Genomic DNA, 20,632 nt, shown 5'->3' on the forward strand with positions numbered 1-20,632 from the left:
TAGAATCAAAGCTTTTTTTCTGTTGGTGATACTGAAATTAGTGCGCGTCTTACAATCGATGGCGTCTTACAATTGAAGAAATACGGTAATAGAGTCCTGGATTTTATTTATTTCTAAAACCATTCATTCTCCATAGTTCAACACTTAAAAGGGAGCCTACAGATATATATATAACACACACACATACACATACACACACATACATACACAAATACAGTAAAGTATGAGGGAGCAATCCTATTCCCCTACACACCATCTGGAAGTTAGTGTAAATTAAGCAAAAATTATTGTGCAGAGAGAAGTAATGATGTCTGCCTGACTTTATATTTAGCAGATCATGAAAATGTATCATTTCAAGTATTAAGTCTACCTGATTATTCTATTAAAAATGGGCAAAATATATAACGTACAAGTTTTTTTGTTCTAAATTGCACATTTAAGACTATCATTAAACACACACACACACACACACACACACACACACACACACAGAAGTGATAATCTGAGCCACATTCTCAAATTCTGCCATAGCTTCCCTAAACTGAAATTAATCCAAGACCAACAGTCCACAGAGATTGTTTAACTGGGATGAAGACCTTCATGCACAGTTAGAAAACAATTGAAACAAGTAACTTTTTCTTGTTCCATCCAATTAGCTTGTTTACCAAACTTAAACGGGTGTGTCGGAGATTCACCAGATCAAGAGAGACTACAACAGCTTTCAAGGACAGACCCCACTCAGATTTACGGATCTTTACTGAATGTTTTGGGCTTCAAGACTATACAATATACATATTAAAGAATATATATTTATTGCTCAAACAGTCTAAGAGAATAACAGGCATTAGCTAAGGCAGATCACAAGCATCCCTAAATACAAGTTATAATCACTAAAAGTATAATGAAAATAGTACCAGGCATATTGTTAACAGTAAAATCTATGTTCCTATCAATCTAACAGACAATATCAGAATTTCATATTTCCCTAAACGGAAGGCATGATGAGCAAAGCCAGCCGAAGATGTTTAGTGGGTTTCTTGTTCTCACAGGATCTCTCTCCTAAACAGATTAAACTTTTGTCTTTTATAATCCCATAATGCCAGTGACCTCATCCTTCATTATAGATGTGGCGATACCACTATTCCCATTTTCCCCAATGTAGCCAGGTTTGCTATTGATACTAGGGCTGTGTACAGTGACGAAGACACAACTGTGTGCCATTCCTAGGCCCCTGGTAGGTGCCTCCCTTCCAGGCAGTGCATCCTGGGAGTTGTAGGAATTTACTACAGTACTGGGTGCTTTGAGCTATGTAGGGGAAATGGCGGATCCGTCATAAAATGGCTGTCGGGATTCATATATTCAAAGCTGAATCCCTAAGCTTGCACAGCCCTAATTGATACCATCACATGCAGCTGAAGGAATCCCTGCTAAGTTAAGCTGTTTTCTGTTTCCAGCACCTAATTAACCCACTTGTGGCAGTGTTCTTTCAATTCCAAGAATGTATTCCATTACTCACAGATAACTCACAATACACAGGACTAGTCACATCTACAAAACACAATTTCTTACCCATTTCACACACTATAATGCATATTTTGCTACACAACAAAAGAAGGTATAGAAGGGCAGTCTCAAATTGAGATACTAAGACAAAGAAGAAAACGGCCTGAACACAACATACCTATTGTATCTATTTACACAGCATATCAACAATCGCAAATCCCTTATAGAAAAAAAGAGTAACCAATGTAGCAGCGCATTTTATATTCAAACATTCCTAAAATAGTTTGTGTGTATCCAAGCAATCCGAAAGGCCTCCCTACAGTTCCTAGTGAATACGCTCTGAATTAAAACTTTCAAAGAGCTGGAAGAAGAATTTGCACAAACAAATCCTGGCTCAGAAAACTAGATTTGGGGATTCTCACGAAGAACATACTTTTCCATTTGTAATGGTAAGAATCAAATAAAATATGAGACTTCTCCAACAGTATACAAACTCCTCAACAGGTCAAAGTGTCAGTCAAGGTAGAAGCAAATCTTGTATTACCATATCTGCAGTGTTCCAAGTCATTACTATAAGTGAAAAGCACTCAAATAGTTAGTACCTAGGAAACGTGCCAAGACAGTGACAAAAGCAAAGAACAACGCTGGATTGTTGCAGCACGAGCAGGGAACAGCATGTACTTGAATTGGGGCCTGTAAATCTTCTTGTGCTATCTTCCCATTCCCCTTTTGCTAAGAACAATTATTTTCAAAGTATGCAGCTAAATCTTTCCACCGTCTACCACTGAGGTCAATTCCGGTAAGCAATTTTTTTTAAAAAAAGAATAAAGTCAGTCTGGTTTAAAACTCAGCCATTGGCAGCCCCATCACAGATTAATTTACTTTAGCTACATCTCCCCTACCCAGAATGCACAGGGTTGTCTGCCCACAAAGGTCACAATGGTAGTTAGGGAAGGTAGCTCTTTGTTAGTAAGGGACTGAGAGAGGAGTCTCACGTGTCACCAAGTGGAGGAGCTGTGCTGCTCTCAGGAGGGTAAGACTGGATTTAGAAGTTGAAAGTCAAGGATGCCAACGTATCCGAGCGAGCCCTTTTCAGCCAATAAATGAATTGGTTGTGATGCCAAGGCATAACAGAAATACTTGACACTGAGAGCAAGAGGATCAAAAGATAAAGGAGGGTAATCAACTACATAGACCTATGATATGCTTTAAGATCATTTAGGGACTGATTTGGAAGATCCAATTATGTTCATGAACAATACATAGTGCTGTTGGTCTACCATGTCAACCCAGATAAATGGCTTGGCGAAGTACAAACACAGCTTCGTTTTTCTCAATAGGCAAAAGTAGAAAGTGTTATATTCACTTCCCTTTTTGTTGCACAGTTGATTCCATGAGGAAAAGTTGCCTGAGGAGTGAACTGAATGGGAACATCTGGTTCTCCTAACAGCCAGCTTATAAGCTCCATCTGACGAGCGTTTTAATGCGTGCTCTTTACTGGGCACTCACAGAGTTTGCTCAGGTCCCTCACATGACATTGTCCACCTTCTGCATGCCTTCTGCCCCTTCTGGCCTTCCTTTTGCAACAAACCCCCCCTCTTTAAGTCCGATGTATTTTTAAACACGGAATTGCTGCTCTCTCCTGCTATGTGCAGGAGAAGCAGCACCATTAGAACAGCAGACTCAACGGGCCTCGTGCTCATTGTGTACTTTCTCTTTTGAAAAAGGAAGTAACTGAGGAACGAAAACACGGGCGGAGAAGCGACGGTAGGGAGCATGTTTCCCCCCGGTGTGATGGAGCTCTTAGTCTCCTTAAAGAACTGCATGCATAGATATGACAGGTTCCTACTTAGGGGCAGGAAGCGCACTCCTTTTCACTCTTGACGTTTGCCATCTAACAAGGTTGCAATCCTATACCAGTTTACCTGGGGGTGATCTACACTACTGCTTTTAAAGCGCTTTAAAGCACTTTGAAAATGTTTTGAAACCTGTATATGCAGTGTGTCCTGGGCCTAAACAGTTGTCAAAACTGTTATAAAGTGCTTTAAAGCAGTAGTGTAGATCCCCCCTAATCTCAGTGGGATTTATTTCTGAGTAGACATTTATTTATTTATTATTATTTTTATTTAAAACATTTATTTAAATCGCCCTATATCAATAATATCTCAGGGCAGCGTACAGATAAAAGCATACAGTATAAACAGTAAATGTACACAGCTAAAAACAAATTAAACCATAAACCAAGTTAAAACAATATATAATTTAAAAGCAGTAAAACTATTAAAACATTAAAACTTGGTGACATGTATAAGATCACACTGTAAAAGAGGTTTGCACATCTGGCTGAGGCTGGGAAGCGTTGCTGGATATACAAATCAAATATTAAAAAATGTCATAGAACAAGTAATTAGATAATTTTGTTTTTCTCACCCTGTCACTATCTTAGTTATCCCTAACAATTCTTCCTATTCCTCTCTATAGGAAACCTTATGATGAGTACAATACTTCTCATTTTCATTGGACTCATTCTGGTGGTGCTTTTGACTAAGACTAATTGGTAATTATGTGGTAGAAGACAAAATCAACCGTTCCCTCTCTCTCTCTCTCTCTCTCTCTCTCTCTCTCTCTCTCTCTCTCTCTCTCTCTCTCTCTCTCTCTGTGTGTGTGTGTGTGTGTGTGTGTGTGTACATAATCTCCAAAGAAATTATCTGAAGTAAGCACATTAGAGCAACCTGAATCTAGGTCTTATCATAAAACATATTTGATTTCCATTGATAGCTTCTCATGAGTAATTGGTGGAAGATGAGTTTCAATTTTGTGTTTCTTAATTTGCAGGATTGCTGCAAAGCAGTGAAGCAACAATGACAGGATGAACCGGCTTCATGTAGAAAGAAAACCATTCCTGATACCTATAAACGAAGAAACAAAGCATGGAGGAGAAAATCGTTAGTGTTTGGAAATCCCGGGTTTTTATTGTTGTTTCGCAGGAGGGGGAGGAAAAATCGTTAATAGCATGTAATATGTGGACCGCAAGATCTCCTTTACCTAACAAGGGAATCAATGGATGACAACTGCCCCTATTAAATATGTCTAGTGGCCATGTTCCTACAGAAGTCAAGCCACTGTTGACATGATCTTTTTGTGCTGCTTCATTAAGGTGACAACAGTTCACAGGCACCAATGCAGCCCTTGGATCTTTGATTCCATTTCCATCACTGGTACAGCAGTAGCCACTTGCCCTCTTCCAATGCTTGCTTCTACTTGCCCATTGTGGCATCATGAGATCAGGACTACTGACCAAAGTCAACCAGGGAGTTTATGACCTCTAAGTGCTTGGAAACATGGTCTTCCAGATCTAAACCCATCCTGATTTCCACTAGTCAATTATTTTCACTTTTTAGTTAGCTTTTTTTTTCATTTCACAGTATATGAAACATGAACATACCTACATAAAAGGTGTCCCAACTTTCCGTAAGTTGGGTTTCCCATAGAGGTGACAACAGCCTGAGGGCATGGGTAGACGCGGCTTTATTCCAGGGATCATCCTGGGATTGTCCCTGTGCGTCCACATGACACACAGGGCATCCCGGGAGCAGGGAGGGGATGATTCCTACCTTTCCATGGGATATTGCCGTCCCCATTAATTTTAATTTTTCCGTGGTCTTTGGATGCCAGGGGGCTGCATGTGTATATGCGTGCACACATGCACATGCACATGCTCTCTCTCTCTCTCTCTCTCTCTCTCTCTCTCTCTCTCACACACACACACACACACACACACACACACACACACACACCCAAGGGAATCCCTGGAGTTCCTCTTGGTAGTGCTATCACTAGCAAGCAAATCCCTTATCGCCGATCTTCCTGCTAGTGTGGGAAACACTAGGCAGTGCTGCCGCCACCACAGGTGCACAGAGCTCTTGGCAGTCCACCAGAAATGACTTGGTAATCCATGGGTGGATTTCAGGCTGCACTTTTCGTATTCTTGATGCAGAGTCAAAGCAGAATGAGGGCAATGTTTTCTTCATTTATTCTGGCATTTGTGGGTACAAAAAGACATTTGGGTGACATTTTTAAAACAACAGTGATTACTGCTGTTCATAAATTCGTTCCATACTTTGCTTGCAGTTGTACACCCCCAAATTGCTGAAATACCTTCTCAGACTTCCTACCATGGCATGGCATTTCCCCAAAATGGTGTGAAGCGGGGAGGGCATTTCAGATCATACTTTAAAAATCTCAGCTTTACATCTAAGCAATATAATGTGTACAAGAGATCTAAGGATGATATTCAAAGATCATCAAGCACTAACAATTTACGTTTAGTTATTTCTGCTCAGTTTGTGATCTAAAGTAATTTTTAGATGGCTTCTGTAGATTTATTCTTTCCATTTGTTGGCAGTGTTTCTCGCAAGGGAGCTGAAAGGTCCTATGCTCCCTGCTTCAGTCCCAAACTGATAGAATTATTGACCTAATTCACACAAAACAACAACCCAGAGTATGGGTTGTTGCCTTACCCAAAGTTTACCCATGATTTGTCTGTTAAACAATTGCGTAAAGCACAGGTTGTTTTTTCAATTTTTGGGTTGTTTGATTTCCTCCTCTTTCTCCCACTCTGTCTCTGAATCCCAAATGCCTTTGCAGCGCTGTACTACTGGCATGTAGAATGGGCATTATGATTTTTTTTAGCCACTCTTGCCTGCCGCTTCTGTAATCTGGTGAAGCAACTCACAAACAAGCCATAGTTCTGGTTTTGCACATATCAATAGCCCACAGTTAAAACAATGCAGAGTTCACAACCCAACAGCAAACCATGGCTTCTCTTTCTGGGTAATTCGTGATTAACAATCCATACTTAAGCCATAGTTCCAGGTTTGCACATAATGACAACCCTGGATCCAACAACCTGTACTCAACCCACATTCTGGTTTGTCATTACTTGCCAACCAGCCAGACCTGTGTCTGTCTTTGTCATAGATTATCTCTCAGATTCTGTACTGTTGTGTGCTTTTTCTCTAACAGGATTGGCAAAGACTGAATTCCCTCCTCAAAAAATCCTGAAATTCTCTTTGGACAATTGCCTTCCTGTAGTTCCGTGCCACCAGGGACTGTTTCCTGGTATGTCTCCAGCATCTTTGCATTTGCACCCCTGAATATTTATTTCAAAAAATAACATGAATTGGTTCAGATGAGCTGATTAGCATTTGCAATGTATTCTGATAGGAAATGAAAATGGTATAGGTATTTGAAAGTAAATTGCTAGAGGAAAGGTTCTTGAGGATAATCTGTCCAAAATTACTAGAAACAAACAATTGTAGCTTTACAGTGTAAAGATACATTGGTGTTCTCAGAAGTAAGCTCCATTGAGTTCAAAAGGTCTTACTTCTAGGTAGGTGTGCGTAGGATTTCAGCCTTAGAGACTAATTCTTGAAATCCGGGGTGGTGGTGGTAGAGGATCCCTTGGATAAAAGGTGTGGATTGTACAGTAAATGGAATATTTATAAAATGATTTCAGCTTACATGATGTACAGCAGGGGTTGAACCTCTTTAAGCCCCAGGGCCAAATTCCACTATAGAAAAGCTTTTGGGGCCACCTTCCAGTGGTGGATGGGCTGAGGGCAAAAGGTTTAGGGCCAAAATAGAAAAAAAAAACCCAGCATATTTTATCTTAAAGCTTTTACCTGCCAGTAACTAAGCCTTAGGAGAAGCATTTCAGCCTTTTAGAATGGGGAAAAACTGATGGGAATTATTTGGTATTGCTGATAAAAAGGTAGTTAGCAGAGAAAAAACAAACGGCAGAATTGAGCGTTTACCAGTCCCACCTGCATGCAAGGTGAACCCCCCCCCCCAAGACCTCACCTTTCTTTAGGGAAGAAAAAGTAAAATGGTTTACTCACAATATTCTCGCATAAAAATGCAGGTATGATGCAGACTTTCAAAAAGAGTTTGAACAGCCCATTTTGTGCTCTGCCACGCTGGCAGGAGTGTGAGAAGTGCTTCCAGCCATAGAGCAGGTTGAGGGTTGGGGAAGAAGGCAGGGGAGGAGCAAATCACAGAAAATGACACTATAGCCGAAGATAGTCAGCAACGAGGTGCAACCAAAATAACTTTTTCATGGGGAGAAACAAGGATTGTTAATTCTGGATAGCAATCCCAAAGCAATTCCTGAAATAAGCACTGGCATCAAAACCTGGTATTCAGCTTCTGTGCACATGGAATGTTTCACATTGTAAATGTATTTGTTTCCACATTCTCTCCCTTGGCAACGTTCCAAGAGAAGCAATACTCAATAAAGCTTCATTCTATCTGGGTAGATACTTAAGAGTAATGTAGACGCTAAGAATTTTTCCATTAAAGCTTGGGCATTCAAGTGCTCATTGTTACTATTTTGGGGCAACCTCATTGGAAAATTTGATCATCATAATAAATAGTTTCTGTGTTCCAGGGAGGTTTACAGAGTGCTTAAAACTCTAATTTCCATTTGATTTTTTTGTCTCCCTGTCACACACCTCATGTTAGCGTATACTCTAGGGTTTGCCCCCAAGCAATTTCCAGCTCCAAATCAACTCCACCCCCACAGCTGTTTGCATCTGAAGATGCTGTTGCACTAAAATGAACATGTGGGACTAATAGCAACCTGTGTGTGTGTGTGGTGATATTTATAGGAAACCATCATGGGCCTCCAATCAAGCTCAGGAACATATTCCACATTGCCCTCCTCCCTGCTTTTCCCTCAGAATAAAAATGTGCAGCTGATGCATACTTTTGGGAAAGCGTGAATAACGCGAAGTGCCATTTGATCTCTCAGTTACTGCCCCAATGCATTTTGTTTGGCTCCGAATACGGCTCTGGGGACAGGCAGTTGAATTTGTGAACCAATACCACTACTAAAACTCACTCTGTTTGAGATAACATGAGGTAATAGGAATGTTTTGTCTTTAGTATTTGATCTATTGCCAGCTGCTGAGGGAATGCCAATTGGTTGTAAAAGGGAAGGTAAATGTTTTCAATAAATAGACGTGTAATCAGAAAAAAATCCTAAAATTACTAGCATTCCTCATGACTGGTGAATCCTGGGAGCTGTAGGAGTTTTTTCTGTCTAAACATGCATGGGATTGCATCCTAAATCACCATTCATACATACAACTCTAAACACTTGATGCTGCAGTCTAGTTTTAGCTATCTTTCTTTCTGCACAGCTCATAGATGCCTGGTGGGAATGTGGGAGAATGGCCTTCTCGGTGGCTGCTCCAGTGCTCTGGAACTCTCTTCCCAGGGAAACTAGACTGGCTCCCTCCTTGATGTGCTTTAGGAGGCCGGCAAAGACTTTTTTGTTCTGGCAGGCCTTTGGCGAATAATCGGGACCTCTGTCTGTGCCAAGCACTTTTAAAACTGTCATTTTAAATGTTTAAATATTGGAATATATTTAATATATTTTTAACTTTGTATATTTCTATTTAAATGTTTTAAATGTATATGTTTAAATTTCGTAATGCCGCCTTGAGGCCCAGCATTGGACAAAAGGCGGGATACAAATAAATAATAATAATAATAATAATAATAATAATAATAATAATAATAGATGTATATGTGCATGAATGGGAACGTGAATGGATAATCCATTCTGTATTGCTCTTGTTTTAATTTGACAGTTGCTGTAATGTTACATTCTTCTTTGTATTTTTTAGAGTTAACCCCGAGAACTGTGGATGACTTACCTCCTCCCCCTAAAATAGACAAATACAAACTTGCAAGATTTTTAACAGACAAGGCGATCAGGGTATATGTGACTAGCAATAGTTTCTTTGTTTGTTGCAATAATATTATATATTATTTGTTATAATTCTTTCCCATCTTTGGCCCTAATCTGTTTTAAAAGGCTTAACAAGCATGCACTATTGGTCTTGAGATAAAAAGAAAAGGGGAAATGCCCAGTGAACAAAACAAGAAGATTTTACAAAACAGAATTGCTCAAAAGGTCACAAAGGAGAGAAACATGTTCTCAGGATGCAAAATAGATTTATTGACAAGAAGACCGACGCGTTTCAGCCTGCCTGTCCTTTATTTTAAGGTCTTCTTCAGGGGGCTGTAACATTAAGAATAAAATAGAATACAATGAAACAACACATAATATTACAATAAATAAATAAATCCAGAATTGGTTAATTAAACACCTTGCTACATATAAAGGCAGTAAAACCCTTATAAACATGGCGGAGAGCCACTAAGGCCTATGCATATGTAGTAGCATTAAAAATCTTATAAATCTGGCGTATTGCAAAAGTATAGCATACACCACGTTCTTACTTACTAGAATGAAGTGTCTCCAGAATTTCTTCCAGCGAAAAATATTGTCTCCTGTATTAATCTGTTGGTGACTGAAAAGGGTACTCCTCAACTTCACTCTTATACTTACTCCTAGTCCTGTTGTTTCATTGTGTTCTATTTTATTATTACTGTTAAATCAGCAACTAGCAACCTCATACATCTGCTTTGAAGATCAAAAAAAAGGTGCTGGTGAAGGGCAGAGGGAGTCACCCTTTCCTCCACACAACATTTTCCTGATTTAAATTGCCCTCCAGAAGCAGTTATCAATGAAATGTTTCCCGCTGCAGAGCTAATTGCAATTTGAGGGTGGGGAGGCATTTAGACTTGAGAAAGTTTCATGAAATGATTAACCTTCTCTCCCCCAGTTCCTTTAAAGCAGCTGCACAGGTAGGTCTGGGAGATACCCCCTGATGCCCCTCTGCTGGCGCTTCCCCCCGCCCCCCGGTGGATAGCCCCTGTCTTCTCCTTGTCCTACTGGGGCCATGGCTAGACAGAGCGATATCCCAGGGATCACCCCAGGATCATCCCTGTATGTTCACATGACACACAGGGGATCCCGGGAACAGGGAGGGATGATCCCTCCCTTGCCCTGGGATATCGCCATACCCTTTTTTCCTGCTTTTTCCCGCAGTCTCGGGATGATTCCGAGACCACAGGAGGTGTGCCCAGGCATCGTGGTTTGTCCCGGCTTCTTGCGAGTAACTGCGACAAGCAGAGACCCGGGCACAGGGCATGGCGCTCCTCAGGAGCTCTGTGCCCATCGGGGGTGGGGTGGGGGGAGTGGGCAATTTTTTTTATTTAAAAAAGACCTACCTTTTGCTCTTCTCTGATGAAAACAAACAAACAAACAAACAAAATGGCGGGCACGACATCCTCTTCCTCTCTGGATGTCACATGCCGCATGTAGACAGAGGGGGAGATCTCACGATCACCATATCGCGAGATCCTCCCCCCTCCGTCCCTCTACACCCGGTAGGTCTAGACATGCCCTTATTAGCACTGGATGTGGGGGTGAGATGGGTGGGCCTATTAAACAAGGTGGATAGTGGCAGCAAGGTGTTATGGTATAGGTGGTGCTCTAAAGGGTGCCAGGAGGCCATCACTATAAGTACCCACAATGCCCTGGAGCTACACCATTGTTTCAGAGCAAGATGGACAATTACAATGGTGACTTCTCCGCACTCCTTGGAGCACTGGAAAAATGGCTCCAGGGTAAGGAGCCTGGCAGCTGCCCAAGGATGTTCTAAAAATAAATAAACCTGTGGGAGACACTGATCAGGAATTTCCCACATCATGTCTACCTTGCCTCTGAAATGCATTTGTTTGTGAATTTAGGAAAAGAGAATCTTTACCATCTGTGGACCTTATCCAGTGATTCGCACAGCTTTAAGGAAGAGAGGATGGGTGGAAAGAAAGAACGTGATTAAATGTGACATTCAGGACCATAAAGATGATTCAAATGAAACAGAACGTGACAATGTTTGCAAAGCTGGTAAAAGCCCTCTTTTAAGTACCCTTTTCTTGTTTTCCATTTGTGTAGACGTTGGCATAAAAGATAAAAGCTCCAACACACCTTGGAAGAAATGCTGCCTAACGCTGGCTACTTTCGCTTCTCTGTGGACACTCAGTTACTTCCTGTTTTCAAACAGGAAGTAAACAAGGCGTATGAGGGCCATTCAGTCCCTCGTTGGGAACACGCTGCTCCTCCCACACATAGCAGGAAAGGGCAGCAACTTCGGTTTAAAAGAATATTGCGTAGTTTTTCTGGTTTTTCTTGGGGTGCAAGGAAGACCAGAAGGGGCGGAAGGCGCGCAAGAGGCAGACAACGTCATGTGAGCTATCTCCGAGGAATGTCTGAGTGCCCAGTAACAAGCGTGCAATAAAATGCTTGTTGGATGGAGCCTTTAGATATCAACTTCTTTACTTTGGTTTCAGGAGAAAAATTGAATGCAGTTATGTTGGTAGCCTTTAATGCAGCCTTCCTCAACCTGGGGCGCTCCAGATGTGTTGGACTGCATCTCCCAGAATGCCCCAGCCAGCTGGGGCATTCTGGGAGTTGTAGTCCAACACATCTGGAGTGCCCCAGGTTGAGGAAGGCTGCTTTAATGGTTAAACATGACCCTTGTGGAAAAACCAAGAATTCTTTGAAATTCACATGACACCCCCAACACAAGCTTTTGTAGGCTTATTTCTCTCTCTCTCTCTCTCTCTCTCTCTCTCTCTGGCCTTAGCTAGACCAGGCTATATCCCTGGGCGAACCCCGGGATCGTCCCTGTGTGTCCACATGACGCAAAGAGGATCCTGGGATCAGGGAGGGATCATCCCTCCCTTGCCCCGGGATATAGCCCTCCCCTTTGGGCCCGCTTTTTCCACGATCCCAGGCTGAGCCCGAGACCGTGGAACATCTGGCCCATTTCCGCTGCTTGACCCCGCTCCCATCAGGATTAGGGTGGGGGGAGCAGGGAAATGAAATGAAATTTTTAAAAGCACCTACGTTCAGTGCATGGGCATTCGTGTGCTCCTCTCCCTTTAAAAATAAAAAAAATGGCGGGTGCAGCGCCTCTCTTCCTGAGGTCATCACGTCTTACGTGTAAACGGGGGCGAGATCTCGCGTTAATCACAATGCAAGGTCTCCCCTCCTCTGCCTTTCAGATAGGTCTAGTTAAGGCCTCTGTCTCTATTAGGCTGTCACCTGGCTACAAGCCTTTTTTAGTTGTTGCTTTTCACAGAATGCTCACAAGCATTCTAACTGGTGAGGAGGGAGAACAGTCACTAGAGGAATGTTTGAAAATCTGTGCAGCTGTTTGGAAAGAGAAAAAACTGGTTTAGTTCAACTCCAAAAGTACCTATGGATAGGATGATCACTCTTCTGTAATGGAAGGAAAGGAAGTTCATACATTCATTGAAAATCTTTGGCTACAGGTGTCTAGCAGATATGAGTTCTGTACTTAGACTTAGCCTTCTTAAGTGCTTAAAATGTAGAAGTGACCAAGTATGCCTTTCAGACTGGTGAACTTGCTATTTCATTGCAAAAGTGAAGAGTTCTCGAGGGCTGAGAGAAAGACAGTCTGCACTTGCCTTAAGCTTTAGCTCACATTTTAGGACTGCATCCTGGCATTAAAAAGAAGCTCTGATGTTTAAACCTGGTGAAGAGAGATTCATTTTAAACACTTCTTCCGTCTTCTCTCTGACTAATGATATCGGAGCAAGATTTGCCATATCTTTTGTATTTGATGTTTGGTTGCTCATTCCTTCTGCGACGGGGATATAATTTTCAGGCACTTTCAAAGAATTTAAAGACATGACTCCAATTAATTTATCTACTTGGGCCAGCAAATGTAACAATAGTAGATGAAGCAGTGATATTCTTCACAGCAGTATGTTTAGTTTGCTTTGCTGCAACCCATTGATTGACTTCTTTTAAATCAACATACTTATTCCTGTTCTGTTCCTTTGCATGCATTTTTTAAATTGTTGTTGCTGTTGAAGAAAGCAAAACTGCCTTGCTGGAAGAGGAAAAACATTTTACCAATTCAAATGACATCCATGATATAATGGTAAGATTATAGAGATAATGATTGTTCTTATAGGTTAAGAAAGCTTTCTAAGGTACATAGAAAGTTGCTTTCCAGCATCACCCATACCATTTCTGATATCACGTTAGGAAAAGGGTTGCATAAACATCAATCTCTCTAAGAGACAAAGAACTGCCTTTAACTACATCATCCCAATGACCCAGCATAGATGTGCCTGTTTCTGGGGCATAGGTATGTTAATTCAGGTCACCCAACCTCCACAATTTATATAGCACCTGTGGAAACACTTCATGGATTTTCCTGGTGGTCTGAATGGCAGACCAGGCTCCCGTCTATATGACAATGGGATTGCTCCTCATTAAATATAAACCCGATTTTTCATTGATTTGAATCTAGGTAAAGAGTGTCACGCTGCAGCAGAAACAGCGATTTATTTCCTGATTTTTTATAGTGCAGTTATAAATGCGCACATGCGCATATATGATGCTACGGAATAGAGATGATGGAAGCTATAAATTCTATATGTGGAGCTCCGCAGATTCATATAACACACAAACTGGGAGCGGGGTGGGGGGAGGAGAACGAGACAGCAGAGGAGGATGCCCGTTCCCCACTCCTTGTTTTAATAAGCTTTCTCTGCGGAGCTCCGCAGAATCAGAGAATCCAAACTAAAACGGTGCGAAGGAACAAGGCGGCTGATAGGTGGGAAATCAGGAAATCAGCCAATCATGTTGTCCTACCTCAAAGCTCCACCCACGTGTCAAAATGCAATTTAACACATAACCATAACACGGTGCAAACTCGGCCATGCTCCAAAAGTCATGGTAAATCGCAACTCCAAATACATTATCGCGTTAAAAACCCAGCGCTACGGCGAATGGACAGCTATGTCATGTGTCCTGAAATGCGAATATGCGCATTTAGGTCAGGGTAAACAAGCCGTATAGACAAGCCCAAGGAATGCTTCCAGATGGAGAGCTCCTACCTCCACCAATCACAAGACATCGTGCAGCTTTAAGCACAGGTAACGAAGTCCACACTGTGAAAGTATGTGGGGAACCCCTTGAAACATGGTGCATTTGTTTTGGAGGAAACATTTATTCACATTGTGCACTGGAGGGGCAGCACAAGCACTTTTTGTACCATTCATATTCAAAATCTGCCGCTCAGATATTTTGCTGTGATCAACGGGACTTACTCCCAGGCCCCATCTTGATGGCTTTGCTGCTCGTTCCTTCAAAACCCAGCAGCATCGCAGCTGCGGGTTGGGAGCAGTGAATCCCCACAGCAGGAGAGAGAGCGGGATTTCTGGGCAGCAGCTCAGCTCATCGAGGCTTCTCCCTGCCCGGCCTTCTTGCATGTCCCCCCGAACTACCATGGGCTTTGATCCGCCCCTAGAATGCTTCCAGCCTCAATGTGAAGTGAGGTCACCACTGACAGATGATGGTGACCTTGGAGTTAATGAAAAAAAATCACTGTATGCAACTTTTAAAGTGCGCAGTTTTGGGGTAAAACCTGTGGTGGATACGAGATGGTGGCTGCACCATATAAATGACGCAGTGGCACTGCACAGCCACCATGGGGTAAACAGGGCATATAGACAGCCCCCCAGGCAAATGTGCATAACGACTACAGCATGAGAATCACCCCTTCTTCCACCACCATGTTTCAGGCTGGGTCGTTGTGATTATCCCATGACTGTTTGGTTATGTGACACAAGCTTTCACTGATCAGGTGCCATAGGGATAATTTTCTTGTGACATGAATGTTTCTTCTCTTCAAGCTTATGACATGCTAAAATAAACTGTGTTAACAACCACAACATCAGATCATCACCAGCTTACTCCTATATTACTGCACAAATAGGAATTTCAATAAAATGAAACATAATGGCTCTTGTTTTGAGTGTATAGAAGGAAATGGGTTGCTCAATGGCATTGGGTGAATTGGAGAATATTTTCTTGGTAGAATCATAACACAGTTTTCTTTGGGCCAGTCTAGGTTGGTAAGAAATGAAGAAACCTCTTTTTACTGGACTATAAAAAAGGATGCCGTTGATTACTATAATCTCCACATTGATCAGATGCTCAACCATTATGCAAGAACTGGCTCTTTTACAACCAAAGTAAGTACTGTAGATAGTGGAGAGGATGACTTATCACCACAACATGTTCTTTGGCCTGGTAATCCAGATTCTCCAAATCCCAGCTGTCTGGAAGCCAGTGTACACTGCCCCTGGCTATGATATTGTGATACATCGCTCCATCTCTTGAAGAACCATCGTAGCAGACACTATCCTTTCAGAAAGTGGGATATTAGCCCCAGTCCCTCTCTGCATGGTTGGAAAGGCTTCCAAAGTGACCTCTTATTTCTTGATAGGATGGGAGAGAGTTTTCCAGTTAACGCACTAGGCCTCCTGAGGGGAGTCTATAAACCACCACTTTGGTGCTAATTCCCTCAAAAGCCTGCAGCATCACTGCTGCAAGGTGGAATCGATAAAGCTACATGGCAGGAGGGAGTGCAGGCTAAAAAACACAGTTCTGGTGGCCATTTTGCTTGTTAAGCCCGCCTCCTGCCCTGTGTTCCTTCACTTACCCTGAACTTGGATCCGCCCCTCACAATGCCCACTTGCTTAACCCAAACCAAAGCCATCACTGACAAATGAAGAAACAATGTGGTGACCTCAGAGCAACTGAAAAAGTCACGGTAAAATGACACTGCGAAAAAGTGCAGGGTTTTTTTTGCGGGGGGGGGGAAGCTTGATGTGGCTGCGTCATATAAACAATGCAGTGCCACTGCGCAGCCGTGACAGGGTATACAGACCAAAAGGAGATGCAAAGGATGGCATTAGAAGGGCCAATTAACAAGTGGTGCCTCCTGCCCCTAGGCTAGCTCTGCACTTACTGCTTTGTAGCAGTATTGAAGAGCACTGCAAGGGCATCGGTGAAAGAACACAAACTTTCTGAACAACATGATAAAAAAAGGAAGTTCTTACTGTTTACTTTTTAACTTTTAAACAATGTTGATCAATTGTAAGTACATTAAGAAATCACACAATTATGACTCATTTGTTCCTCAATCATTCACAAGGCTGGACTTAATTTGTTGTTGTTGGTGATGTCTGGCAAAATGAGGAATGGATTTTTGAAATTCCTAAAAGAGAAATAGGCATGTAAAGTGCAACTCCTGTTGTTCTTGTATAGAAAACCTCACTTGTCCGAACATAAGTTGCCACATCCCCCAATGGCCACACATTTGGTTTGTGTGAGAAGAGGTCCTCGATGCAGGTCAATGTAGGCAGTCCTTCACACATCGGGGGATCACATTTGCCTCAGGTTTCCTCCTCATGTGGAGCAGCTCTATGTCCATAACTCAATACAAATGTAGAGCACTTTCTCATTTATTTATTTATTACATTTATATACCGCCCCATAGCCGAAGCTCTCTGGGTGGTTGTATGTGTGCTGAAGGTGTGGCTGGTAAGGACATAGATAGGGCACATGTCAGGGGTGGGGCAGGGGGCAGCTATGGCAACAAGGTGAAAACCCCACTCCCCTCTAAGTGCGTAAAGGGTGCTCATCGGACTACTGCTACCATTACACCACTGAAACAGTATAGATCTGGCCCTCTAAACTATGCTGCTTTGGCATCACTGGAGGAAAGGTGAGATGTAAATGGTGAGATATAAAATTAGAGGAGGCAGGGGATTAAGTTTCCTTAATCACACAATTTTGCCTTTTCATTGATGCAGTTGTGTACTGAAGCAGCAAACCGCAGATAATATATTTATTTTGTTTAAAGATTGGCCTTTGTTTGCACATGAGGAATTTGCCGTGGTATGTGCCAGCCAACCCAAGCAATTTCTTCCCTCGATGTTACGGCATTTGCATGGACGATGAGAAATATGATTTTATTGGTGAGTTGTTTTAAATGCCCCCACCTTCTGTCTTGGAAACCTTGCCCATGGGTGCCTTTTCCTGATACTAATTGCAGCACAGGGGCATTTCTGGTTAGGATCATGGTGGGGTAGGAGTGACTAATCCTTCCCTTCCTGAGCACTATAGTCCTATAAAAAAACAGACCACCCCAACCCACTTACTATTAAATTTGTTAAAACTCTCCCATGATGCTCCACATTTAATGTTATATATAGTTAGCCCTAGGCCCTTGTTTCCTTAAAATAAGGAATATGTTATATGCTCACCTTTAAAAACGCACAACTTTATTTTGCTTTCTTACTATACTGGGCTGTGGTTAGGGATATATGTAATGCTCCATTCAAACAGGTTCACACACCTAAAGTATCTATATAATGGTAATTTTCTTAACATAACGTGCTAATGAAAAATGGATTTTAAAAAATGCTATGATTTTGGATGTTACTGCCAACATGATATTATTTGGTGCCCCAGGGCCGGCTCTGCCATTAGGCAGAGTGACACAGCCACCTCAGGCAGATAATTTTAGGTGTCATAGAAGGGCAGGAAATTGTTATTTGATTTATTATTACTGTATTTTTTATTTTTTTTACTGTTAGGGAGAGAGGTGCTTATGGGATTTTCTGCCTCAGATGTCAGAGGAGTTTTGGCAGCCTTGGGTACTCTGCAGCTTGACTTATAGTAGGCTGGGTTGGTCATTTGTTGCTTTGTCTCAGGTAGCCATTCTTGGGCCAGTCCTGTAGCTCACAAATTATGGCCAGAATTCTAACAACTAAGCAATTAGGTGTGTGTGTGTTTTGGGGATGGGGAGAAGGAATGGGATTTCCTTTTCTCAAACAACAGCGCTTCTCTTACCGAGCATGGAAAACTTTCTTTTTAAAGGCTAATTTGTCACCCCACATATAAATTACATAATTGTATTAAAGCCTCCAATATTATACAACTCTTGCATTTTCTTCTACAAAACCCCAAAATGTGGTGAAAGTATGACTTTTGACCAGTAAGATGCACATTTTAATTCTCTGTCCAATCAATTTTATTGCAAAAGGAAAGACAGAATGACCAAGTTTTCAAGAAGCTGGACTTTCCTGGCACCTTAAAGACTAACAACTGGCATATTTTCTCCTTAGTGGCTAATAGCAATATGGTTGTGAGTGTGATTGGAACTGGGATACTCAGGGGACAAGGGTCACAGTCCCACGTCGTAGCCTTGATCCAAATGGGTTCCCCATGGCTGGGTTTAGCATACACACAGCAAATGTTAGACATTCATTCACACATCTCGGATGTCACATCTGCTTTGGCACAAACGCTGTAGCACTGCTGTGAGAACTTCCTACCTCTTGTGGAAGTGAGGCAAGTGCATAACAATATGTTCAATGAACTTGGTAATGTCTTCACTACATTGTTACAAAATCCCTCAACATTCTGTCATTTAATACATTAGTTGGTTAATGGGACGTACTCCAAAAACAATGTGCCATTTCTTTCAGATGACTTCAGAAAAACAGCAGCATTCTGCATCATCAAACGGATTGTTAACTTACATATTTCTGGTGATAACTATAACTGGCCATGTAAAGAAAACACCTATAAAGAAGGTGCAACTCCAACTAAAGGTATTACTTAAAATTTTGAACATTAGATCTTTCTTTCTTTTTTCTTTTTTTTAAAAAGTCCATTTGACAGTCTTGGTGAATGTAAGGGCTCATCTACACCAAGCAGATGAAAGCAGTATGAAAGCGGTGTATAAAAGGCAGGAGCCACACAACTGCTTTATAGCGGTACTGAAGTGCACTGACAACTGTTGGTACCCATTGACACATACCATATACCGCTTTCATACCACTTTCATAGTGTTATATCCTGCTTGGTGTAGATGCGTCATGGGCCCCAACAGTTGTCAGTGCACTTCAGTACCACTATAAAGCAGCAGTGTCGATCCTGCAGTGCACTTCAATACCACTATAAAGCAGTAATGTGGCTCCTGCCTTTTCTATACCCCTTTCATACTGCTTTCATAGTGGAATATCCTGCTTGGTGTAAATGAGTCCTAAGAGGAGTCTACAAATACCATTCTTAATAGGCAAGTTAATATAAAAAAGTCAATTCAATAGTTTTGTGTTCTTGCTTCACATTTTGGTTTAGAGTAAATCTACAGAAAAAGAAGGTTTTCCCTATTTGAGGAAATGGAATTGCAATAATTGAAAATGCTGTTTCACTCTGTAACCAAAGTAATCATAAGGGAAGTTGTGGAAGGAGTTGCCCCAAGAGTCTTCTCATTTCTTTCCCTGCCACATCTTCCCAGGGGATACTTAAGTTCGCTGTGTACTGAGGAAAGGCAGAAGTAGCCCCGACCAGGGAGCTCATGCCATCGGGCCCCTAAAGAGACCTTTTCAGCTAGAGAGAATTGTGTTGTTCTTTTGCGTGTGAGACAGATTTGTTTGTTTTAATATTTTAAAATTGTGAACTGCCTTGTGTGCCTTTATTTGTTATTATATATTATACACCAGAGTTTACCCAAAGGAAAACATGAGCGCACATGCTAAAACTGAAAGCATGACATTTAAAGATATTTTTTGTCCATAATCTAAAGAAGCCATTCATTTGTGTACAATGAAATCATGTACACAGCTGAAGGTTTCTCAGTGGTGTATACTGCCTGAGCTCTCACAACTGATAAGACAAGCCACCAATCAGGTTTAAACCTGCCTTGTGTAGCCCAGAGCCTGAGCTTTACAACTTTAGTAGTTCATGAAGGAGAACAAGATATGCCTAGCTACTGTTCCATGTTTAGTTCTATTGAGATAGCTAACAAGTATTCATATGCAAGAATTAAGGACAGTTAATCCAGAGTTCAGTTCATGATGAACGCTCATGGTCTCTAGATGGAGTGATGGATTCCAGATGATGTTACAAGTCAACTCAATTTGCCTAACTTCTGAATTCTTTGTAAACTTTTGGTTCCCCCCTCCCCTGGGTCAATTTGGAAAATCGTGAGGTTTCACAATTTATTTACATCTTCTTGTGTGAGCGTTCTCTTACGCAAGAAATGTTATCTAACTGACTGTTCCAAAGTTAAAACGAAAACCTAACTCTTCAGTGACAGATGAGTTGAGTGCCATTGAGCTATGTTTTGTGCCTTTGTGGTCATGATGCTCTCCTCATCATGCTTTTTCAAATGTCTCTCAAATGTTTCCCCTCTGCAAGATTACATTGTAAGTGCAATTTCAAACGCTCAGTGGGTTTGCTTCACTGCTCATCACAAACAATACAGTTCACTTTCCCTTCCCAGTTCTTCTTCATATTCTGGTCTTCCTTGCA

General features: G+C 41.7%; 1 protein-coding gene across 1 annotated transcript in view; it reads left to right on the forward strand.

The window, feature by feature from the left end:
* The first annotated feature begins 4,372 nt into the window (after positions 1–4,372).
* TTLL8 (tubulin tyrosine ligase like 8) overlaps positions 4,373–20,632 on the forward strand; it is a 31,586-nt gene continuing 15,326 nt past the window's right edge. Inside the window, exons 1-8 of the mRNA XM_063134888.1 lie at positions 4,373–4,448; positions 6,529–6,624; positions 9,195–9,286; positions 11,170–11,326; positions 13,324–13,391; positions 15,367–15,495; positions 17,172–17,286; positions 18,802–18,927. Coding sequence (XP_062990958.1) covers positions 4,373–4,448; positions 6,529–6,624; positions 9,195–9,286; positions 11,170–11,326; positions 13,324–13,391; positions 15,367–15,495; positions 17,172–17,286; positions 18,802–18,927 — 859 coding nt within the window. The remainder of the gene's footprint in view (positions 4,449–6,528; positions 6,625–9,194; positions 9,287–11,169; positions 11,327–13,323; positions 13,392–15,366; positions 15,496–17,171; positions 17,287–18,801; positions 18,928–20,632) is intronic.

This window comes from Elgaria multicarinata, chromosome 9, assembly GCF_023053635.1.
Source record: "Elgaria multicarinata webbii isolate HBS135686 ecotype San Diego chromosome 9, rElgMul1.1.pri, whole genome shotgun sequence".
NCBI classification, from domain to species: Eukaryota; Metazoa; Chordata; class Lepidosauria; order Squamata; family Anguidae; genus Elgaria; species Elgaria multicarinata.